General features: G+C 29.1%; 1 protein-coding gene across 1 annotated transcript in view; it reads left to right on the top strand.

The window, feature by feature from the left end:
* LOC142330334 (ubiquitin carboxyl-terminal hydrolase 31-like) overlaps nt 1-27,303 on the top strand; it is a 148,073-nt gene that overhangs the window by 99,582 nt on the left and 21,188 nt on the right. The window contains exons 2-3 of the mRNA XM_075375560.1: nt 13,579-13,821; nt 21,622-21,760. Of these exons, the coding sequence (XP_075231675.1) occupies nt 13,579-13,821; nt 21,622-21,760 (382 nt within the window). The remainder of the gene's footprint in view (nt 1-13,578; nt 13,822-21,621; nt 21,761-27,303) is intronic.

Here is a 27,303-nt window from a genome sequence, read left to right as displayed (position 1 = left end):
GTGCCATCTTTAAAATACGGATACATCAAACAATTAAAAATGATAAAAGAAATTTAATTTTTTATTTATCTTTGTATATTGATGACTGTGTTGTTGCGTAGGTACTTGTATAAGTTCTTAAAAAAAAATAATAAAACGGTTAGTGGTTTACGCTCTAATTTCCTAGAAAGTAAATCCTGCTGGTTCGTCCCCCTCCTATTTCAGCTATGATATTCCTCTCTTAAAAAAAAAATTATATATACGGTGTAAGATTTGTATTTCTTCTTCCTTCTTTTTACCTGTTGTTTATATGAATAGATGAATGTACTGTATATAATTTTAGACAGCTTTCTCTTTGCTGGAAGTGTGTGTGTTTGTGAGCGCGCGCGCGCGTGTTGATTAGACCTTGTCGGTGACTTCCTTATTTTACATTAAAATCACGTACATTGCTATAATATGAAGCACCTGATGTTTCTTACCTTCATATAATGTCACATTTGATTCTAGTGCGTAACATTTTAACATGCGTGCAACTAATGAGAGAAAAAAAACTTTTTTTTATTACTTATATTTCCGATTTAATTTAAAATTTGGTATTTGTAATAAATATATTTCTTCAATACTTGATTTATCAAGTATGAAATTTTTTTATTAATTGTATTTTTTTTTTTACAAATTGTACCCTAATGTAAAATTTCCTTCACTCTGAGTTTGCAGTTAAAAAAAAAATTAATAATAAAAGCTATTGTAATTGCTTAACCACATGAAACAACATTTATTAACTTTAAAAAAACAAATGACTATAGACAGAACACGCTTAATAAAAATCCCGGAAGAATTTGGAATTGACAAGAAAACTAGAGAAATCCTAAAATAAATACTTCAGACACTAAATCCATAGTGAAATTTCGTGAGAAACTCTCTCAATCGTTTTAAATCAATACAGCCTTGTGACAAGGGGACGGACTCTCCAATTCTCTTCAACATAACTCTAGAAAAGATAATGAAAGAGACATCGGGAGAACACAGACAAAACAAAATCAGGAATATCTTTTGGCGGCTTAGTTAAAGGATTAGCGGTACACGCATTATACCTTTGCATATGATATTGTTCTTCTATTCACAAACATAAAATATGCTGTTAAATAAATAGAAATTCTAGCAAACCGTGCAGCTAAATTTGGTATACAGATATCGAAAGAGAAATCTACGAGAGGTTATCTTTAAAGTGGACAGTTTCATTGTAAAAAATTTTGAAAATTATATTCTGAAAATTTTATAAATGTTTTTTACATTACCTTATACTACTTCTGTATATAATCGCCACATGAATTAAGACATTTATGGTAGCGATACAACAGCTTCAATATACCCTCGTCGTATTCTTCTGCCACTAGTCCATTTAGCCACTGATTATCAGCATTTTTAAGTTCATCGTCACTCGCGAATTGCTTACCACTCAAATATTCTTTCAATTTCCCAAATAAATGGTAATCAGAAGGAGCTAAATCCTTACTGTATGGTGGATGGGTGATCGTAAATTTCCCATCAAAATGTTCTCAGTAAATCACGTGCAGGACCCGCAACATGTGGACGTGCATTATCGTGCAGCAGGACGACGTCGTCGGTCAGCCGCCCGCGTCGCCGATTTTGAATGGTGCGCCGTAATTTAAGTAGAGTTTCCCAGTATGCTTCTGCATTTATAGTCGTTCCACGTAGCATGAAATCAGTCAGCAATATGCCAAACCGACTTAAAAGACTGTGGCCATCAATTTTCGTCTAAATGGCTGTGGCTTGACCTTTGTTGGTGATCGAGCATAACGTCATTCACTTGACCGATAACAGCTCTTTAGACAAAAAAAAAAAGAGAAAGGCCAGGTCGGAAATCGTTCAGCGACGATCTTTTCTGATTTCATCATCGACGCGTTTCAAAAAGTCCTCCGTGATTATCGAGGGCCGCCCCGAACTTTAATGCTGTTATTTGTAAACCTTTCACACCATTTCCGGACGTTTCTTTCATTCATTATTGTCACCGTACACAGCAACTAACTGCCTATGATTTTCAAACGGCTGAACATTTTGATGGTTTAAGAAACGTATGACTCCACGTGCTTCACAGTCGGCGGCAACATCGATTTTCCGATTATTTATTTAACGTAATAAAAGATACTACAATATGACAACTTACAGACAACAATGCCGTGTGAACATTAATAGCGTGACCATGAACGACACACGTTCGCCAACCTTAAGGATAGGAGGAATTTCCTAGCGGTTTTTACTTTAGAGATGACCCTCGTAAATTCATGTCCTACCAATATGAAGAAAGTAAAACAATCATAGGAATTATAGAAACAGTAAAACATTTTAAATATCTAGGAGAAACAACGCACAGTGGAATAGAGAAGGTAGAATAGGTAAATTAAAGAGGATACAAATCTTAACACAGAAACTGTACAACAAAAAGTGCATCTCTAGAAACGCAAAACTGAGACATACAATACAGTGATAAGAACAGAATTATAACATGGAGCAGAAACACCCTCCCTCAAAAACAAGGGACTAATGGTGGAACTTGACAAGAAAGAAAGGTGTGGGGAGAAATGGATTAAAATAAGTAGTGAAAAAGATCAACGTATTAAATCAATAACAACACAAATAAGAAAGAGAAGGCTTTGAACACTTGATAAGAATGGACAACCATAGATTCACTTAAAAAAAAGTTTTTAATTATAAGCCAAAAGAGAAAATTTCTCAAGTCCTATTTAGAAGAAATCAAGGAAGACTTAAACCAAACTTGGACTTTCAGAAATGGATGTGCTAGATAGAAGCAAGTATAGAAAAATAATAACTGCATTTAGGAAATTCCAGGAAACTAAGAAAAGAAAACTAACAGCCGAACATCTTACAAAAATAGCAGAAGGCAGAACAGCTTTAGAAAAGAAGTGAAATATGAAAAAGAAAATTGTTGCACGGTCCTCAATAGGCTAATTCGCACCTAATAATAATTAAGATATTTATTAAACGCATTAAAAACCCAGAATAAAGAATTATTAAATGTTTGATATTATATGCATTTTATATATATAAATGTATAAGAAATCTGTACGAGTTTTAACCTGTAGTTTTTCTCAGTCTTAATTTTTTTTTAAATTGCCCAGTTAAAAATAACAAGCATTAAGCAAAGTATTTATTTATTCAAATCTTTTTGTGTTTATATGTTAATAATATTAGTTTTTGCACTAGGTTGGCTTGAGTTGTACATTTTATTTATCTAACGGCGTCATCTTACTTTACATCTATAAAAATTAGTGATTATATAAAAGTAAAAAAATTGAGTCCATTCTACTTGTACTTGAAATTGATGTAAACAAACGTTTTACTCGATTATCGATGAAATGTGTCCTTGAGCTCATTAAAAACATTACTGTGACACATCCCAATATTATTAAATTATTTACATGCAATATAAACATTGTTAATAATATTATTATCATAATATATTAATAGTTATAAGATTTAATTTTCTTTTTAACTACTTTTCGAAGAAAACGCCATTCCTGAAATTAATTGTAACCCAACTACCTAACAACACCAGTATCGACGATCTAGTGTTCAAATCCATATAAAAGTTAACTGCTTTTACTAGGATTTGAACTTTCAAACTCTCAACTTCAAAAAGAGCTAATTTGCGTTGTCGAGTTCACCACTGGTGGGTTGTTCTCGTTACTATCTGCAGCTATCATTCTGTTTTTTATTTGTTATAAATTAATAGCACATTCTGGATAGTGTGAAATGGATGTAACCAGCTTAATATATACTCATATTAATTAGGGATGAATTTGTGCTCAGGGCTCAAATCAAGAAAGATGCATTAAATATTTGGAATTTCCAGAATACATGAATCAGTCGTTCAGAATTTTTTTAGTGAAATAGAATGATAATTGTCTTATGCTGACCTCCTTGCCGGAATAGTAGGGTCTCTTGATTTCATCCAGAAGTTCCAAGTTTCAGTTTTAGCTTAGTTAATGGCATTTTTTTTTTTTCATTTGCTATCAAATTCTTTATTCTTCATTTGGATTTGTTTTTGGAGTTGTACTATTTTATTTCCTCGGTTATATAAATCTTTAAACTGAAATTCCTGTTAACTGAATTTTTTGAGTCGCTTATTAGGAGTATGCTTTCCCTGTGTTCACAATTTTCTGTGCTAATTTAGAGTAGATAATAAAATGTAGAAAAAATTGTTACTTATTTAAAATTAATAAAGATGGTATTTTTTGGATTAATAAAATATAAATAATTTTCTTAATATTTTCCTTTTTTATTCTCTTATTTATTTAGCCCACCAGATTGGTCTAGCAGCGGGTAACTCATCATTGTAAATCAGTTGTTTAATAGCTGACTTTTGAAGTTGAAGGTTCTGAGGTTCAAATTTTAGTGAAAGTTAGTTGCTTTTATATGGATTTGAAGAAAACATTGGTTACCAGTGTATTTTGGTGATTGGGGTTCACTTATCTTCTCAGGAATGATCAGCCTGAATCAGTACAAGACTACACCTCTTTCACATGTCATGCATATCATCTTCATCTCATTAGGCCATGGGGGAGTTGCATATTGTTAACTAGCAACAGGAAAAAATGTATACTTATTTAACACCACAAAAATACTTGGAACACAAGGTTGAAACTGATAATGTTGATGGTTTATGTACTATTTATCTTTTTTCTTAATTTTTTTATTTTAAAACATTTAAAGGTAGCTTTTATATCAGTGTAATGTTACTGGTAGAATTATTATATCCTTTACTACTGTGTGTTTGTGTCTGTATAAATATTATGTTAAGTAATTTTAGTACTATTAAGTTATCATTTGATTCCTTAATACATTAGTATTTGTTACAGATGTCGTTTTATGACATTGTCTAGACCATTATCTTTAAAATAGAGCAAAGATACAGTGAAGTGAAAGATATTAAATTAGTATTAATTTTATTAGTATGAGTACAAGGTGAATTTATTTTATAAATTATTTTAAAGTAACATGTTATTGTTAATTGCATGATGTTAATGTAAAATATAAAATGGTAATTGAATAAGCCTTATAATAACCTTTGATAGATATATGTTTTAATTTTAATATAATGAATGACCTTGTTGTCATTGCCTTCATTTTATGTTAATATTAATATTTCTAAATTATGTTTTGTAAATTTACACACATTTATAAGTTTAGCTACTAGTTTTTTTTTATCAATCAAGATTCCATTTTTTTAAATTTATTTTTATTTTTTTTGTTTTTATCATGTACCTTTTATTATGCTCATATTTATATCATTTTTAAATACCTCTTAATTTATTATTTTCTCCTTTTTCTCTTAAAAAATTTATGTTAACTTTTATTTTAATTCATTTATATTTAATTGTATTGTGATATAAATTTTACATTATTTGAACTCCACAAGTAAATAATTAATTTTTTAAATGAAGGATTGTTTAATATCAGAATTGCCGTACATCCATTCTTACTTAAAAAAATGTAAAATTCATTATTTTTCCAATTTTCATTTAGGTAAAATGTTCAATTTCACCCTTGAATTGCAGACAGCCTCAGATACTATCACATGATTGGAAAAAAGTTACCATATGAATTGGAACACCAGTAATATCAAAAGATATTACTAGTGTTTAGGTTTCATACACTTGGTCTATTTGTAAACATAATTGGATATGGCCGTATAAGTAATTGCATGCCCGAGGATATGATATGGCCTCACTTGTCATAAAATAATTAACCTGTTTTTCTTTTTACCCCATAAAATAAAATGCAAAATAAACTTATATATGTTAAAATTATATGTAACCTTCCAAATTATTGCAGTATCAGCAGCATATAAACAATGTAATGTTCTTATAAATAACATCAAATACTTAAAAGCAAAAATTAAATCTTTTACTTCTGAAGTGCTTTGTCATGTGCGGTTAGGATTGGACAATCATTTACATGCCGATAGAGCAGCAAACGGGAAACCCATCAAATTTTGCTGAACATGTCAAAAATTCTAAATTACCTTACAAATTACAACTGATACAGGTTTTGAGTGAAGGTAATAAAGAAAAATGAACTGAGTTTTGTATAAACATGTTAAAACAAAATTGAAACCGAAGATATTATCTTAATAAAAATTTAATTCAGTGGCCAAGTACCCTCCCATACTAGCAGTAAAGTGAATTAACATAATGTTTGAATATGGGATGAGTGTAATCCACGTCACACAATTGAACATATATGGGACTCGCCTAAGGTAAATGTTTTTTGTGTGGTAAGCTGTCACAAAACTTTCTTTTTTGCCAAGTCAACTGTAACTGGCATATTGTATCTGGACATGCTTGAACATTATCTAATGCCACAATTGCAACAGGGATATGGGCAAAGAATTAATTTTCCATCAAGATTGTGCACCACCACATTATCATTGTGCAGTTGTCGCATATCTCAATAGAAAGTGACAATTTGAATTGGACATGGTGGAACGATTTCCTGGCCATCAAAATTGCCTTATTTAACTCCAATGGACTTCTCTGTATGGGGTTACATTAAAGACGGAGTGTTTGTTCCTCCGCTTCCAGGAAATGTTGATGAGCTGCAGCACCGGATAAACAAACAGTTGCCACTGTAGATCAAGACATGCTTCATAGAATTTGGCAGGAAATTGATTACAGATGGGACATCTACCATGTTACAAAAGGTAGCCATATTGAACATTTGTAAATAAAACTTGAAGATATACTTACTGTATTCAGTGTTGTATCAAACATTTCTGTAAGTCATTTACTTTTTTCATTATTAAAGGTTACTTTTGTATAACTAATTTAGAAATACTCATTATTTGAAGTATTATTCAACATAAGTTGAATAACTCTTAAGGCGGTTCATAGCAAAGGTATAACATTAAATTGGTTGCTTAATGACAGTTGCCAATAGCATTTTTAATGTCACATTTATTTTTTCATTAAATAAAAATTATATTTGGTTCCGGAAATACTGACATAATAAACTAGACATATTTACTAAAATTGAAAAAAGGGGTTTTTGTAGTAATTCATAATGTAATGAATACAAAGCATTTGCACATCTTAAAACTCAAAATTTGTTTTTAATGTTTTATGTTTGCTCCTTATCTCATTGGTTTCTCATGCAATCTCAGTTGGTGGATCAGACGTCAATAATTAAAATTTTATGATGTAATTAATGCATGGCCCTTAATGATATTTAGTATCTTCTGAACATTGAAATTGTAAGTTGCAAGATTATTATTAAATTAATTTATATTTAATATATCTACCCTAAGTACAGAACAATTGAAATAGGATGACTTGCCTTATTTCATTACATAATAGAAGCGCTTTTCTGAATTTGATTCGCATCATCAGCTGCATATATATATATATTATAAAACCATCAAACACTTGCAATCTTTTATTTAAATTAAAAATTTTTAAATTATAATCCTAGCGAGTGATAAAAACATAAAATATGAAAAATTGTTTAAAATTACAAATCTTTATTTGGAAATTATAATTTTAAAGAGCTTGTAATTATAACATTTTTAATGATTACTAGGTACACTTTGAAAAATTCCTGTCTTGCTTTGCATATTAAAAAAAAAAACATTTTTTTAAGTTTCTCAATGTTTTTTTAATACTTGTTCAATTTTTTTTTAATACTGTTCTTTTAAATTTAATAAGTAATTTTAATTAGTGTAGCAGAATGAAAACAATCTATTATAATTGTTTCATGCAGTATGATATTTTTATTAATTAATCTTAGATGTCAAATTATTAAAGTATTATTAGTAATATAATTGTTCTCATTTTTTACAATTGGTATCAATGTAATATTAATCAAAACTTTGTTAATTACAGCCAGTTTGCACTAGAATGTGAATGAAATGACATTGTATGAGCTATTAATTCTTTGTACAATGATCTTGTGATTGAAAGATGAAATATATTTTTTCCTGTTTTTTTTTTTTTCGTGTGTGTGTGTGTGTGTGTGTGTGTGTGTGTGTGTGTACAGAAAACCATTTATTATTGTTAGTGTAATGTACTGTGAACTACAATTAGGTCATGTGATGTAGATCAGGGTTAAGTTTATTCCCCTCTTCTTCGATAGAAGAGGATAGCATTAGTTTTCATCATCAACGTTGCTATTTTTACTACAGACCTGATCTTCACAAATTAAATAACTTATTTTTTTTTTTTAATTGGTATTAATCTGATAATACAAAGATTAGAATTTATAGAATTTAGCAATTATGCTGTACAGACTAATTTTTTTTTTTTTTTTTTATCAATCCTATAAAAAATTATTTATAAAGCTATAGATGAATTAAATCAGCTTTTTTTTTTTCATTTGTTTATGTTTATTTGAAGCTGACTTGACCCTTATTTTCCTGTGTTATATTTATTTATAACTTACTCTGATAATAATGTTGAGTGGTTTATTTTGTTTATCACTAAGCAAACATAAAGATTGTTTATGCTCTTGGAAAAAAGTGATATTAATTTGTGTTAACAAAAAAAAAATTAATAATAATAATAATAAAATTAAACCATGTTACATAAATCTGGGGATGGACAAATATTGTTCTTTAGGACTTAGACTATGTTCCAAAAGTGGATCTTGTGCTTCTTAGAGGAAAAAACAGATTTTTTCAGCATATATTTGAGACGATCAACATATAATCATTGATTGGTTACATTCTGCTCCCATCCTTGTTAAAGATATCCAAACCCCACAAATGATTCTGGGTAGGGTAAGCATTGTTTAACGTTAAAATTAGTTGTGATATTATATTGTATTTTTGTTTTTATTGTAAATTTAGATACAATATTAGATTTAGATGTTAGAAGTAAAGGAAAATAAATTATCTACGATTAATGTTAATAAGGTTCAGTTAAGAGGAATAAACGTAATACACAACCTATTTTCTTTTCTGGAACGCTGATATGGGATTGTTAGCTTGGCTTTAGTGATCTCCCTTAAGTAAATTGTCCTTTCTCATAACTTTTACGTAAGTTCTTGCACGCAGAATTCTATTGGTTTTGAGTATTAAGGATTTATTAAGTCCTGAACAAGATTGTAATCTATCCTAATCTAAATGATTAAATCATCTGCCCTTTCTTTCCATCTACAACTTTTTTCCTGTATCATTTTATTCTGGTATTTAAGGACGTTAGTCTGACCGTGCTAGGTTCTCCGAACTAAGGATGCCATGATCTGAAGAGTACTATGGTATGGTGATTGGATATCTGTCTATATGGAGAAACTCTGATTCCTTTTACTGTCTGATAGCTGAAGTGCCTATTGTGTGAATCCGCATCCTAAGTCCTTCCTCCAAAAAAATATATATAGTACTAAGTAAATGGGTATTGGTGGTACACTGCTGGTTTTGTGCTGAAGTTGTTGTGAATCTATAGAGTTATTTACTATGATATTTGTTGTGATTTAGTTAAGACAGCTTTATAAATAAACTTTCCCTGATATTTACTACATGATGTTTGTACTGTGCATAAAGCGCAGTCTATGACTAGGCTTTATATGTTAAGGTTTTATGTATGATTTTTATTAAAGATTTTCCTCAATTAGAAAATCCTTTGAAGAGGATATTATATAATTTTCTTAATTCCTTACTTTTTAATGATATTTTGAGAAAATAAAAGTTTTTTTGAAGTTGTTGCTACTGTATTTAAAATTAGTTGTGACGTTATATTTTTGTGTTTTATTTTAAATTTAAATATGATGATAGATTTAGTTGTTAGAAGTAAAGGAAAATAAATTATCTATAATTAATGTTAATAATTTTCAGTTAAGAAGATTTGACTTAGGTTATATCTCCCTTAATACTGGTTGTACCTATCCCTTGTATGCTGGTTGTTTGTATAAAATCCCTAAGACTAGTTTGAACCTCAACAATGCTGTTTCTCAGGTGTTGCAGAAGTTTAGTTAGAACTGATATGACATACAAAGTCAAGATTATGAGATAGATTAAGTATATGACTAATTTCCTTTCTCCTTTGGAAAGCATATATTACCATATGTTGATAAGGTTACTGGAAAAGTGTTGTATCTGATCAAACCTATGGTGTGTGGCGCATTACCATGAACTGAGATAAACTGTTTTATTGTTACACTTTAAACCACAGAATTTTTAGAAAGAAAACTTTCTGTTTGATTACAATGTGTGTGTGTGTGTGTGTGTGTGTGTGTGTGTGTGTGTGTGTGTGTGTGTGCGCGCGCGTGCACATGTAACATGTCTGATAGTATTTCATTTTGGTAAATCATTAGATAATTCTTTTTCTTATTTTAATTTTTTTTATGCAGAGTTTTTTTTATATTTAAATAAATTTTAAATAGTATTTTTTAAAAAAATAATAGATAAAATTCTTTTCTTAATGTTGTTTTCCATTATTAAATAATACTGGCTGTTGACCTCATCATCATTTGACTGTACTTATTAAAAAAAGTTTGAATATTTTGGTTTGATAAGAAGAAACTGATCTTTTCATACATTTTTCCAATACTTAACATCCATTAGTGAAAAATGAATTCATTATATCATTCACACACCCCCTCCCCGTCCTATCACAAAATTTATACATATGTAATTAGATTTGTTATAGTGGTTGTGTTTTATCAATAAACATTGAATTATAAACTGTAAATATTAGTATCAAATGATTTATTTATAGTTAAATAATTGTGATAATATGAATCATGAAAAATGAATCATTCTTTCCAAGTATTTTTATTAATTGATAAACAATTCATTATTTTTTTAACTTTTTTATTTATTTAGGAATAATAATTGTGTAATTATTATAATGCTTAATTTTTTAATTATTTAATAATTGTTATTTGTTATATTATTTTTTTTATTTTATATTAAAAACCATTAGTACGTATAATTTCAATTAGGAAAATCCAAGAAACTTTTAATGGAAGGTGAATAATCAGAAATAGCAGTGTTGTGAAAGATAGATAAGATCTTGCTTGCACCTTGTATCAATTTTCTTAACTGTTAAATGATGTAGCATTTAGTGTAATTGTGAAAAATAATAGAAATTTTAGCTATTCTGTTTGATCTTCAATGCTTCTCACATAAGATGCTGCTTACACTACTGGGGATCATGATTAGAAAATTAAGAATTTTCTCTATTTTAAATAAAACAATTGAAGATTAATAAATATGCATACGTACGCTACAGTTTTCTTATTAGTATATATATATATTTTAGAAGGCTTGGTTTTTCCCTCAGTAGCCACTTCTTCTGTTAATCTTTTTGTCTTAGTGTAAAAACACTGGATGGAGGATCCTAACTAGATCAATTCACAAAGGCAAACTCCCCCACCAGATCTTGTCAAGATTGCATCAGTTCTATAGGTTCTGAGAACCTCAGAAAAATACTAGCAGGATTTGATCTGCACTCATAGAACACAGATGGGGAAAAGAGGGTATACAGTGAGATAGAGGTATTTATCCAGTGGCTGCACAAGTCAAACAAGTCCACTCATAACTTCAAGGACCCATACAGACATCCCCTTCCCACCATTGCTTTAGGGTTCAGGGGATTTTTACATGTACAGAGCCATGTGTTATCGATCAGTGGTTTTGCACACACTAGCTTTTTAATATACATTGTAACAGAAATTTCTTTCCCTCCAGAAATTAAACAACAGGTACAGAGTTTTAAAAGGTAGAGAGGTTTTAAAAGGTTTCATAACAGCATTACACAAAAATATTTATTGAATTTAATTTATATAAGCTACAAAAGTAATAATGTACATTGGACTATTGCTTCTGTATATAAAGTTAATAGTTTGGGCCTGGCCAAATCAGTTGTACTTTCTTTGATACTCTTCAAGCCAACATTCTAATTAAAAAATACTAGGCTGGTGATCCATGGATTAACAAAATTGAATGTATTAATAAGTAAATACACTCATTATATGTAGAATGGGTGAAGATCCATGAATGAAGAAAGCTTCTCTAGATATCTGGAACCTCACTGAAGAGCATGCAAATTGAATCAAAATTAAAAATAGTTATAATTGAAATATTAAAATTAAGTCATATTTAATATATACTTTAGCTAAACTCTTTATCCATATTTCAGATGACACTGGGTGTACACTAATATAAAACAACTTGTTTTATTTAATGTCTCTGAAGTCCGTGTATCTAATTATAGTCCAAAAAAATTTGATATGGACACCACATAACTTCCTTTCATGCCTATTAAATTATTACATATGCACATTTTTTGCTGCAGTTCATTTAAACATATTTCATTTGAAAGTGAGGTATGATCCTCCAATTTTTTAATAAAGTGAACAGTCACATAATTGCTAAAATATTACTTTTTATTAACATCAAATATTCATACAGTTATTAATTCAACAATCTTGCCCGAAATATTAGGATAGAGTATAAAAATCCCTTTATTGCTCTAAATAAATGTAAGTTGTATATTGATCTTATACTATGTTTTTTAAAGTATTATGATGTAATCATCAATAAAATGAAAACAAAAACGAATAATCAGATGTTTTACCAAATATGATGTGGACATCACATGACTTACTTGTAGGCCTATTAAATTACATATATACATTTTTTTTTTTTTAATGAAAAATACATAAAATTTTATTTCACTAATAACTTGTGATATTTTTTCATTTTTTTTTACAATCAGGTTAATAATTATTAATAAATCAATATATTTAAATTTAAAAAAAAGGGGGGCAGATGAAGTCAGATTCGAACCGATGCCCCTTCCCCGTATAAGATCCAAATATTTCATTTATTAAAATTTCAATTCGCTATAACTCTGAAACCAATAAAAATAAATACAATGTATGATATATCATTGAAAAGCTCTCAATGAGGACTTATTACTGCAGTTAAGAAAAAGTCCAAAATCCAAATGTTTTGGATTTTGGTTATTTTTAGCCCAATCGATTGCAATAAAAAGGGGAGGTGCACAACTAGACAAAAATTAAAATTAAATACAAAATACAGCATCCTACAAAATCCTACAGTATCCTAAATACAAAATTTCAGCATCCTACAGCTAATAGTTTTTCAATTATGCAAGATACATACGTATGTACGTATAGATGTCATGCCGAAACTAGTCAAAATGGATATTTCCGTTGAAATCTGTCAACCGAAAGTTTTTGTGATCATAAAACTTCCTTTACTTCGTACAAGGAAGTAAATAGGTATCGCAGAAATCATAAGTATTTTCTTGTATACATAATCTAAAGTTTTGCTCTGCTGTATTGTCTATAGCTATTATTAGAATAAATAAGAGTACTTATTGAGTGTTTACTATCTACTAGAGTGTTTGCTAGCTTGTATGTTAATAATTATTTTTATCTTCTAGTCATTATTTTATGGTGTGTTTTTTAACTTTTTTAATACATCTCTAATCAGATTAGTGAAATATTTTTCCAATGTTTTTAATTACACTTTAATCATTTTCTTATAATTTTGTTTTATTATGAAATTAATGTGCATTTAATTTTTTTTTTCAGAATTCATTTGGTCGACCAGATGATATTGTAGCTCAAGAAACACTTGCAAATCATTTACGTTGTAATGACAGTTTCGTACATGCTGTCTTCCAGGCACAGTTTAGATCTTCTTTAACTTGTCCACGTTGTAAACGACAGTCTAATACATTCGATCCATTTTTATGTGTTTCCGTCCCCGTGCCTCAAGATCAATTTAGGCCTGTTTTTGTTACTGTTGTGTATACATCACAACAGCCTAGACAGGTAATTATAAATTTTTATCAGTTTCAATTCCCATTTCTTAGAAAGAAAAACTGTATTATTATTATTTTTTCATAAGCCATATATAACTAATCCTAACGTATTCTTTGGGAAAATCCTGTATCAGATATATAGACACCGAGAAAACAGCAAAATATGCAAATGTATAATGCATATTGCATTTCAGACTAGAAAAAACCTGTTTAAACCTGTTGCGCTGAACATAACAAGAATTAAAGTTACAGATGTGTAGTAGTAAATTTATTTAATTAATGGATATGTACTCTATAAAGACATTAAAATATTGGAGTAAAAAAAATACTAATTTGGCACACTATATTGATTAATATCTTTCATTTGTTTGACTTCTAAAGAAATTTCATAATTTAAAACTTAGAAGAGCTTTAATTATACACCATACATTATCTATAAATTAAAGTTGAAAACATAATAGTTGTGGATAAAGTTTTAATATTGTAAAAAAATGCTTCTGTACAACAGTGAGTAAAAAAATTACTCATTTTCCATAAGCCTAATAAAAAATTATAAGAAAATACATGTTTATTTTAAGTTCACACGGTTAACTTAGTTCATAAAAAAAATTACCTGTTACAGTTTTAAGGAAATAAAAGTAGAATGAGCTTCATTCCATTTGGTTGCACTTTGCTGGCTTGATGTACATTGAAAACATTGCATATTAGTAGGAGTATTAGTACTGTATTTTATTATTTATTTTTCCTGCACAACTTTGTTTTAATGATTTCTATCTTTTCCTAGTTATAACTACATTGTTTAGTGAAAAAATACTATCTATTTTTCTACGGTAAATACACATTAAATTTTTAAAATCTACAAATATATTTCACATCCATGTAGAATTAAATCTATGTGATCATAAACTATAAGGTACAACTGTATTTTTTTTCAGAATTATATTAAAAACCGTTAGTTACATTAATATTTTGTGATAAAGTATATTAAAATTAATTTCATCATTTACATTGATATACATTTTTTCATAGTCAAACTAGTAGTATGTACTAGTGATGAGTATGGATGTTTGTTGATCAAGATTTAATATTTTTCTTTTCATCATTATTTAAAAACACTGTCAATGACCATTATTTTAATCTAGATTTACCAAAGTCAAGTAACAACAAATATTCTAGAGCTGGGTAATATTTTCTAGGGAACTAGAATATATAAAAAGAATTTTTCCTCTCCACTAAACAATCGTGATTCTTTTTTAATATAATCTTAAATAAATTATATTCAGTAGAAAAAAATAACCAGTTGGTTTAGTAGAAGATTCCTATTTCAAATAAATTATATTTTAAATATAAAAATGACCGTGTGAGAACCATCATTTTATGGATTAATAATATTAAAAAATGGGAAAATTTACAAACCAATTAAAAATTACAAATAAATTGAAGGTTAAATCAAAGTTACAACAAATAAACAAAATGAAAATATAAAAGGTTGTAAAAAGTAGTACGATATCGTACCGTAGTTCATTGTGAAAGAAAAATCTTGTCTTTGAACTTTATATTATAAACTGTTTGATTGTAAAAGTTGAACTTTGTATTGTATTAAAACGTAGTTTAATACGTTATTGTTGTGTGTTAAAATTTGTTCAAAGAAAACCGTAGCAATCATTGAAAATTACATGTTAAAAATATTGTTAAAATTTTTTCACTTGTTTTCTTGGTAATGAAGTTTTAACATTCCATAACATTGTTAAGAGATAAAGAAAAGTTTAAATGTATTAGTTATAAATAAATTTAATATATTGTTTAAATATATATATGTGTGTGTGTGTGTGTGTGTGTGTGTGTGTGTGTAAGAATAAGTTTTTAATTTTTTTCCCAATTATGTTTGAAGCATGCCTATTTTTGGCTGATTTTCATTAAAAATTGCTATTTTCAATGTCATTAAAGGATCGGTCCCTTACAATGATACACAGTGAGGTAGTTAAGTAGATTGGTATGAAATCCTATACTATGTTCTAACATTTATATGAATTAACTTTACACTTAGCAAAATACTTGAGTTGTTTTAATTAAAGGTTTCTTTTTCATCATAACCTTCACTTCATTCCATTCTTCTTTGAAATTATTTAACTATGTATCTATTATAATAATGCTTTAAAATAAACTGGTTCAGGGTCAAATTTTTTTTTATCTTTATTGAGAGCCAAAATAGCAAATTTTTAAAAAGTGATCACTGTATCACTTATCTCAAGTCATGAAATCCTTTAAAATATTTAAACCCTTCTTAAAACTACAAAAAATACTATTTTAATAAATAGACTTCTGAAATGTACTTAATCCTAAGTTTTTATACTATCTCTAACAAAATTATGGAATATTAAACTGTCATTATTGTAAAAACAGGATTGTTTTATGTGCAGTTTCCTGATCACTAATTTTTTATGTTATCTCGTAATAAAATTTTGAATTCTTGAAATTGCACTACAAGAAAAACAGGTAGAAAATAGTGCACTTTTTGTGTGCAATTATCTATAATTTGGGCTTTTTTATAAGCTGTAAATAAATTATAATGTAACAATGAAAAAAGAAAAAGTTTTAAATTGAATTTTTTCTCAATATAATCATTTGTAAAATATACATTTTTAAATGCAAGCTCTTTTATGCAGAAGTCTATAGAAGTATTAAAGTTGATATGAGAAGAAAACATAAATACACCTTATTGTACTAGCTTTTTGGAAACGGTCTTAGATAGATCAGAAGAATTGAATTAACCATTTTACTATGATAACTAAAATAATATTTGCTAAAGGTTAGAGTAATTTTACAAAGTACAACTTGAAATTTAGGAGAGTTGATCTGTGCCAATTATTATGAAGTTATAGACATATTTGTCAAAAAAGGGTAAATATAAGTTAAATTTTTCTATAATTTAAAATTTTTAACTAAATTTTTTATAAAAATACAAGAAAAAATAAGGCAATATGGTCATGAACAATCTAATAAAACAGAAAATAAAAGACATGGATTTTACCTAGAATAAGGTAAGTTAGATGGTGTAGGTAGCTATATAAAATGTGATCTTTGTAACATACTAATTTTTAGATTGACTGGATGATATCAGCTCTGAGGAATAACATGAGAATAGATAACAGTTGGCTGGAAGAATTCTAATATCCCAATAATAAATTTATTAGTTCCTCAACTGCAGAAGAATATTCTGCTTTTTGTATCTTTTACTATTTAAGTTCATGCACAATGGGTTTTATAATGGTTAATAAGAGCCCTGGTGAAGGTAGTAAACTATTTACACAAGTGAATTATTTTTTCCACCACCTTCTTCCTTATTCGTGACATTTTATTCTATACTACTGATTATATTCTTCATACTCTGGATACTAGTGTCCGAAGAGCCAGTGTTCCTTAGGGGTACTGTCTGTTGACCAACTTCGGAATGCTGTTTCGTCTGGTTGTTATGCAACCTACCTAATAGCCAAAGTATATGCTAGATAAAGGCATTTTAATGCCCTAAAAAAAAATGTGAAATGTTTTTTATATAATAAAATATCGTGTTAGATTTTTCTTTTATAATTTTTCTTTATTCTTTGATTTATATTACCTTAAAAAAACAACTAGTAGTCACTAAATGTATAATTTATTGCATTTAATATTCAGTTACTTAGAGGTTAAAAATATTACAGTATGTTAAATAAATCTTTCAAGTGTAAATTTAATCCTGAGCTATCCTTTACAACTTGGTTATACAGGTTGTAAGGGATAACTTATCATGAGACTTGATGACTTTATTTCATTAGGTTCTTTAAGTAACTGTTTTATTTGTTATTGTTGAACTCTATATTTTGTCAGACCATTGTTTGATGTTAATTAGAACAAAACCATATCTTTGCCAAAAGACATAATCAATGTCAAATTCTTGATTATAGTAAAGTGTTATTGATAAATTTCTGAAGTGCTTGAACTGACTTACTTCCAGGATTAATTTAATCTCTGGGCTATCTGATATAATAGGATTGAAAGGTTTTTTAAGTGCTACTAATAAAATGTGATGTAAAAATCACATAGTATGATATTTTAGGTAGGATTATGTTTGCTTTCCTTTTATTATTCTACTAGTTTATTTTTTAGCTGATTCTTACTCACAATATCTTCTATGTTTTTGCCAATAAAAAGATTCAGTCGTGAAATCTTTGTGGTCTAATCCATTTTTGATAACTGGTTTTCCTGATCGTTGAATTTAAATGATGTTAAACTCGGCTTCCTTCTGGATGAGTATATTTTTATGATTGCAGTGGTTTTTGTCAATGCAAAAAACTAATAAAAGGAATATAAAAATAATTGTAAATATTTTTTTCAGATTGTTAAATAAATACGCTGCAGGTGGTTTCTTAAGTACAGTTTAAATATCTATATTCCTTTCCTTATTACTAAAACTGTAATTTGCATACTAAAATGTTTACATAGCATTACTGAAAAATATTGTATTATAATATGTAAACAGGTTTTTGAGATGTCATTTACTGTATTCTTATTCTCATACATTCTTTCATTGTTATTTATTTTTATATTTTGTATATATATTGAATTTCAGCCAATCCCTCAAGTACAGAATTAAAGAAACATTCTTACCTTTATTTCCTTTACATTATAGCGCTTTCAAGCATAAGCCCATCCTCAGTAATGTTTTCTAATTTATCTTTATTTCCATTTACACACATAACTACCATGCAATATCTTTACTCTTAATTACTTTTTATAATTTTGGTTCATAAGAAAAATAAAAAAACCTTTAAACATTTGCAGAACATACATTTGTTCAGTCAAAAAAATTTTTTTTAAATTAAAAACATTAAAATTGCAATCAAGGTTAACATTTTATAAATTATTTAAAATCTTTTTCGATGTTGCTTTACATAATGTTAATACAGTCTTGCTCAACAACCAAAATTATAAAAAGTAATCAAGTGAAAGATGTTGTATGGTAGTTATGTGTGTAATTGGAAATAAAGATAAATCAGAAAACATTACTGAGAATGGGCTTATGCTTGAAAGCGCTATAATGTAAAGGAAATACAGGTAAGAATGTTTCTTTAATTCTGTACTTGGCGGATTGGCTGAAATTCAATATATGTAGGTAAAAGAGGAATTATGGACTATAAAGCGTTTAAATAAATTAATGATATATATATTTGTTTTTTTTAATGATTTCTAATTTTTAGCATTATTATTCTTTGGGTTATTTACTTTTAGGCTTTAGTATGAAATCAGTTCCATTAGAAATCTGATTAATCTACTTTCTCTAGGTCATTGCCCGGTTTTGCTTTTCATTCTGTTTATTGTATAAAATTGTTTATATAACTGACATTAAATTGTGTAATTATTGCATAACGTTTTTTAAGTGCTACTAATAAAGTGTGATGTAAAAATCACATCGTATGATATTTTAAGTAGGATTATGTTTACTTTCCTTTTATTATTCTGTTAGTTTATTTTCTAGCTGTTTCTTACTCACATTGTCTTCTATTTTTTTTCCTCCTCAATAAAAAGATTCTATTTCTTTTATTTAAGTGTTATAATTTTTTTTGTCTATGTACCTTATTCATCCACAATTGGTAAATCAAAAGTATCATAAATTATATAAAAATGATATTTATTTATAACAAAGATAATGTTTATATCGTATTTGAAATGATGTTTTCATTTAAAATTAAATTAGTTTTCGATTTATTATAAAATTATCTTGGGCAGATAGTGTGTATCAACTAATTTACATATGTGGTTTTGTGTGCAGTTATGACATCTAATTAAAACACATTTACAATGAATTACACCTGCATTTGGATTTTGTTCTGTCCCTCCTCATGTTCTACTTGTATCTTGCTCGAAACAATACAATGTAATGGCTAAATATTTAGTATTGATTTTGAAACTTTTTTCGTATAATTTGGAAATTTCATGTTTTTCCAATATTTACTTTTGGGTTTTCAACTTATGCTCATCAATACTGCCCTATAAAATTTTTAGTTACAGAAATCTTTTAAAATATAGTTAATATGATTAAACTAGAATTCACCCGTATGGAAATTTTTCAGTTGTTTTGAACGAAAGGGCAGGAAAAGATTTCAGATCACTTGTTATCTGAAATAAAAAATTTGTTCTTTGTGTGAATATGTAAAGTTGCATTTCATTATTGGTTCAAGTTGTGTCTTTGTGTGTGTGTATATGTGTATATATATATATCTATTTGCCACCATTAGATGCGGTGTAAATGTGCTAGTGTAGCATGTTTATATATCAATGATCAACTGTTTGCAACAATAGGTAACATTATTCACATTAATTGCTGTATATAGCATGGCTGAAATAAATGCTACAATAAACAATCCTGCGAGTTGTGAAATGCGATCAGTAATTCATTATCTATTGGTGAAAAATAAATCTGCTGCTGATATTCATAGAGAAATTGTCTATGTTTACAGATCTAGTGTTATGAGTGAAGTTAAAGTTCGCCGATGGTGTCGTTTGTTTCATTGAGGAAGAACAAATGTTCACGAGGAAAACTTAGTGATTGCCCAACTGTCATTTTTAAATGATTGACTGATAACATGAATGTAAAAATCCTTGAAAGTTTTTTGAAAACAGAAGGCTTACTGTTTCTCAATTGTCGATTGAATTTCCTTTTGTTTCACAATCAGTAATCTTTGACATTTTAACTTAAAAACATTTTAACTGAGTTATAGAAAATTGTGTTCCAGATGGGTACCAAAACTGTTGACAGAAACACACAAAGAAAAACGTCTTGCTGCAGCTCAAACATTTTTGAGATGCTACGAAAATGAAGGTGATGATTTATAGAAACATGTTGTGACCAGTGAGGAAATGTGGATATTTTATTCAAAATTGAGACAAAGCAGCAATCATTGCAAAGGCGTCATTTGTTATCCACAAAGTCCAAAAGGTTTAAGCTAGAAAGTTCAATAAAAAAACTTATGAATACAGTTTTTTGAGACATCGAACGGATATTACTGATTGAATTTCTTGAATGGGGAAGAACTGTTAATGCAGATTCGTACTGAAATGTTTAAAATACTTAGATGTTCAATTCAAAACAAAAGGCACAAGAAGCTAACCGACAGGAGTTTGTTTCTCCACAATAACGCACAACTTCACATGCCCAACACCACTGAAAAATTGTGACGATTTCATTGGGAAATCTTCAAACATACATCTTATAGTCCAGTTCTTGCACCGAGTGATTATTACCTTTTACTTCATTTAAAACAATGGGCTTGCATTGCAGAAGTTTGAAGATGATGAGAAATTGCAAAACAGAGTAATTAATTGGTTTAAAACACAGGCAGGAGAATTCTTCAGTAACAGAATAATGAAGTCGGTAAGCCGATATCAAAAATTTATTTCAGTGAATGGCAGATATGTAGAAAAATAGTGTTTATGTTAGTTTATTTTGTTATAATACAGGTTTTCTATATTGCGTATTTCAATTTTTATATAAAAATGGCTCTTAATTAAAAAACTTTGTAACTCTAATTTAATAAGAATTGTATCACATTTAAGTAAAATTTTATTTGTATTTCGTAGAAAAAATAATTCTTATTTTATATTATATATTATTAATCTGATTTTTCAATCTTATTTTTCTAATTTCTACTGCAAAAAAAAATATATTTCAGGTTACAGTTTCTGTTTTATAGTCTATTTTTTTTATATTATAATAAAATTAATTTTAAACAAATGAGTTTTGGAGTTTCTTTATGGTTAATGATTTTTTTTAAAGGTAAAATTAGGTTTATCGCTGCCAGTTCATGCTGATGTTAGAGAACTGAGGGAAGCCCTCTCATCCGACACCGGTGTTGCTGAACCTCATATGCTCATTACTGAAATAGATGATCTTGGTTTTCATCGAACATTTGCTGGTAAGTATTATACACTTGTTGAGCTGATGATGGACATGGATTGTGTTTACATTGATATTATATTTCACTGTAGATGTGCATAATTTTGTAAGCTATTTCTTATTCAATTCCTTTGTTTTGTTATTTCACTTTGAAATACCTTTCTTCTTTCTACAAATTTAAAACAATAAGTAGGTCATAAGAAATATATCAGGCTTCCTAATTTAAAAGGGAATAGGAGGCCTGGATTTTTTTTATTAGCAGTTCAATCACAGTTTGATGTTTTTGTACAATCAAAGGATAGAAAGCCATTCATTGGTTCCATAAGTTAGGTCTAGAGATCCCCAGATTCTTACCAAATATCCATTGTATGTCTAACCAGAACCAACCTATCTCTTGAGTAGGATGTATCAGAATAACAGAAAGGATGCTTTTAGAAAAAGAGATTTATCTTTTTATTTATAAGTAAGACAGGATTGCAGAAGATCTCTTTAAGGATATCCATCCAAACTTCTACTCTTAATTGATGTCTTTAAGCAGGTTGGGTGCAGCACATTCCTACTCAAAGATTTTGTAGCTCTAAATGTATTCTGATGAGTAGTACATTTTTCTTTCAGGTATTAAAGTTACTATAGAACACTTCAGTTTTTTTTGTAAGGAAAACCCTTGTCTTTCCAAAAAAATTTGTAATGTATAGACTTATTCAAATAAACCATTTAGACTGTGTGTTTTATTTTTCTTCAACAATTCATCATAATGATTGCAAATACTATTTATGCTAATTTAGTTTTTATTTTATATACAAGTAAAAATCGCTGGGAATGCATATCTAAAGTAAAGACTGTTGGGAAGTTTCTCTCCTTAATGTTGGCGAACCTGTGTCATTCAAGGCTACACTAGTAATGTACACACTGCATTGTTGTCTGTAAGTTGTTTTGTAGTATCTTTGATTAAATGTGAGTTATAAAATGAATAGGAAAACCAAGGTTGCCACCGACTGTGAAGTACATGGACTCATATTTTTTTTAAACCATCAAAATGTTAAGCCAGCTGAAATTCTGCTGTTATAGGTAATGGCTGTCATATGTTTATATATTAAATAGGCAGTTGGTTGCTGTGTACAGTGATAATGCAACGAATGAAAGAAACATCCAAAAATGGTATGAAAGGTTTAGAAGTAATAGAATTAATGTGCATGATGAATGTTTGGGGGGGTGCCCTTGATAATCACTGAGGACTTGTTGAAACGCATTGATGATGAAATCAGAAATGATCGTCGCTCAACCATTTCCGACCTGGTCTACTATTTCCTTTTTTTTTCAAGAGCTGTTATCAATCGCTTTGTTCATGACCATTTAGGCTTCAGAAAGGTTTGTACATGTTGGGTGCCACACATTTTAACAAAATGTCACAAAAAAAAATCCAAATGGGACCTGCTTTGGAATTTTCAATGCACTACACAGAAGTGATGAGTTCATTAATTCAATTGTTACTGGTGATGAATCATATATTTTGTATTACACGCTAGAGAGAAAACAGCAGTCAAGTGAATGGCATCATCCTCAATCACCAACCAGACCAACAAAGGACAAGAGGCCACAGTCATTTGGACGCTAACTGATGGCCACAGTCTTTTGGGATCAGTTTGGCATACTGCTGATTACTTTCATGCCACATGGAACGACTATAAATGCAGAAGCGTACTGCAAAACTCTATGTAAGTTACAGTACACCATTCAAAATCGGTGACATGGGTGGCTGATCGACAGCGTTGTCCAGCTGCACAATAATGCATGTCCACGTTGTTCACAAATGTGTGAGTCAAATAGAGTCTGTAATTATGACCACTACTCTAGATACTGTAATCCGTATAAACTTTATGTTAGATAAAACATACTGATTCACTTCTTAAAATGTTTAGGTTTTAACATATTTAATTATATTTTATACATTGTTGTGTCATATATTTTAATTTATGAGTTGAGATGAACATGTGTAGTTATGAACGTGCAAATGAACAATACAATCTATTAAATTAATGCATATATTAACATCAGCTGTATTTAGGCCAACTAAATATACAACTGTAAAAAAGAAGAAAATGAGACAGTACCAAAATATATCATAAATGTAAATAAATAACATATGAAGCTGAACATACTACTCGCCAAAAAATCAACAATGATTTTTTTTTCTTAATATTAATAATAAAATATCATAAGTAATGACAATTTTTGATCTGCAATCTCACAATTGTATAAGAAAATAAATAATGTAATATTACATTAATATATTAATAGTACATTAATTACAATTATTCAAAGAACATATAATTGTACAATAATAAATATTAAACATGTTACAAAATAAATAAATTGTAATGCACATAGAGTCATTGTAATACAAGTAAATGCTAGAACGATTCTAATACTAACAACATATTGTATTGAGTTATGATAAATCAGTACAGTCCATAACATATTGTATGAACATTTATAATATTATATTAATAAATAATAATGTTCAATTACATAAAAATTGGTTTTTGAAAAACTGTAACATATTATATGCTTTTTTACTGTCAGATCATTTTGATTCATGACTACAGAGGTTGATTTATGACTGACTATATCCTTAATAAATATAGGATATATCTTAAATGTTGTGTTGTTTGTGCATCCACTGGCCAGACTAAGCGTGTTTCCAATGGATATTTTGGCCTAACATCACCATGAGACTTAAGTCTGGGATGTCTTTAAAAGTGTTGTTCCTGGGGCCCAACTAGAGTGACGGTGAATTCAGTGGCATGAATAATCATGATCCATTGACAATATATTCCTAGGATCACTAGAATCTAGGATTTCTTTTAAAAGTGTTTTTCTTGAAATTCCATTGGAGTGAAAGTGTGTTCAATGGCCAGACTAAGCGTGATGCTATTGAATATATAAGTGTATGAGTAATGTCATTGGAATTTTAACCACATGACTTGATAAATAAATTATCCAGGTGCATTCAAAATACATTCTAGTTGTATATGTATACCTGATATGTTTGTGTATGTACATGTTGGACGTGTATGTATGTATTGTTTGCGTATGTGTCTGTGTGTAGTATACATCTACCTGTAATACAGTATAATAATAGTCTGTAAGATGTTAAGTGTTAGAGCAGTATGACAATACTGTTATAATTACAATAAGATAACATAAGTACATATTATACTAAGCATACAATAATCAAAACATAATACATTTAGGGATTACAATGTACTGAAGTTACAGTAACAATTGATCACAAAGATATCAAATTAAAATATAATACATTTTATTATGACTTGAAAAATATTTTATTACTATAAATGAAATAAAAATAAATAAAATAATATTATGTAAATCCTGGATAGAAAGATGTCGTAACCTCAATTTCAATATAAGATGGCAAAGTTAATCAAATCTTTTTTATATATTACTTTGAATCCAATTGAAGATAAAGGGTAATTGTAATTTGAAGAACACATATTTAAATTTGCACTATCCCAAATAAATCTTCAAATCTGCAGAGGAGGACCAAAAAATGTTCACACATGTGTGAGTCGAATAGCATCTGCAATTATGCCCACTAATCTAGATACTGTAATCTATACAAACTTTATGTTAAATAAAACGCACTGATTCACTTCTTAAAATGATTGTTTAATGTTTCTTGTTTAGCTTTTTACATATTTAATTATATTTTATATACTATTACATTGTTGTGTCATGTATTTTAGTTAAGTAGATGAGATGAACATGTGTAGTTATGAACGTGCGAGTGACATTCTATTAAATTAATACATATATTAACATCAACTGCACTTAGGCCAACTAAATTTACAGCTGTAAAAAAGAAGAAAACAAAGTACCAAAATGTTTCATAAATATAAATAAATAAGATATGAAGCTGAACACACGTATTGTGGATTCAACATGTGATTTACTGAGAATATTTAGATGGGAAATTTATGATCACCCACCATATAATCCAGACTTAGCTCCTTCTGATTACCAATTGTTTGGAAAATTGAAAGAATTTTTGGGTGGTAAGCAATTTGCAAATGACGATGAACTTAAAAATACTGTTAATCAGTGGTGTTCATAGAGTCATCCATCCCAGTTGAGGGTTGAATTTCCGTACCATGCAGATTCTTTACAAAGGTTTCTGTGAGGTTCTAATGTTATACATTGTACAACATTAGCCCAGGCTTGCCTGGGCTCATCGTACGCTATTTCAGGACTATAGGGATATTCTATTATGAGCCCAGCATCTGCTTTTGCTAGCAGCTGTCGGGGGCTACAGAACTGTCTCGTGAGAGGCAGTCTCTGTGATCGCTAGCATGAAACCAATAGATATCCTAGCTACGGAACGTAGCAAGCGTTATGTTTCCAAGAAGGAAGGCCTTCTTACTCCAGGGCATATGTGAGAGATTGAAAATCAAGATTTCATCTTGGCAAGTTAGGTGGAATGAATCTTCTACTGGTCGATACACGCATGGTATATTCCCAGATGTTGCTGGTCTGTGAGCGATTAGGTGGGTTTTTCCCAATCAGAATATTACACAATTTCTGTCGAGACATGTTGCCTTTAGGGAAAGCTTGTCTAGGTTTGGTTTGGTTAATTCAGGCCTCTGCCCGGAAACCCACTGGGTTAGTCTAGTGGTGATTGCATCTTCCCAAATCAACTGATTTGGTGGTTGGGTTTCAATTAGCCACACATCTCAGGAATGGCTAAACTGAGACTGTACAAGATTACACATCATTTACACTTGTACATGTCATCCTCTGAAGTAATGCCTGAACGGTAATTCCCGGAGGCTAAACAGGAAAAAGAAAAAAGCCTCTGCCTGGATTGTAGGGTTGACGATACTATGGACCATGTCCTGTATGTTTGTTCCCGGTATGAGGCAGAACGTACCAGAATTGTTAGGGAACTGAGAGAATAAACTCCTTTCTGGATTTGCGGGTCAATTGGAAGACATGCAGAGAGTGGTTAATAGCGACTGGTTTCCTTCAGTATCTTGTACTCTGCAGATCAGCTGAGGATGTCTGAGTAGAGAACTACCCCGGGTGGTTAGGGTTGTGCCCGGACAGTTGATTGGCTGGAGGTAGGCACATTGTTAATCAATGGGTAAATGGATTGGTGGCATAAGAATACGTTATCGCTACGATAAATCTCTTAATTCATGTGGCGATTATATAGAGAAGTAGTATAAGGTATGTAGTTTAAGAGAAATAAAAAATATTTGTAAAGTTTTCAGAAGAAAACGTTTTACAATGAAACTGTCTTTACTTTAGAGGTAACCTCTTGTAACTTTTGGAAGGATAGTGTTACAAACATTTTTTTTGTTCAGTTAAACAAATAATTAAAAATTTAACTTCAGTTTTACATTGTCATTATGTAGTTACTTGTAGTTTTTTATATCATTACTATTAACAGCATTATTGTTTTAGTTATTTAATTAGTTTTGCTGTAATTCTATACATTACATTTTTTTAAATAATTTAAAAAGTAAGTAGCATTTTTGTATA

Source organism: Lycorma delicatula, chromosome 9, assembly GCF_047948215.1.
Source record: "Lycorma delicatula isolate Av1 chromosome 9, ASM4794821v1, whole genome shotgun sequence".
Taxonomy (NCBI): Eukaryota; Metazoa; Arthropoda; class Insecta; order Hemiptera; family Fulgoridae; genus Lycorma; species Lycorma delicatula.
Note: the sequence above shows the minus strand (reverse complement) of the source record. Positions and strands in the feature narration are given on the sequence as shown.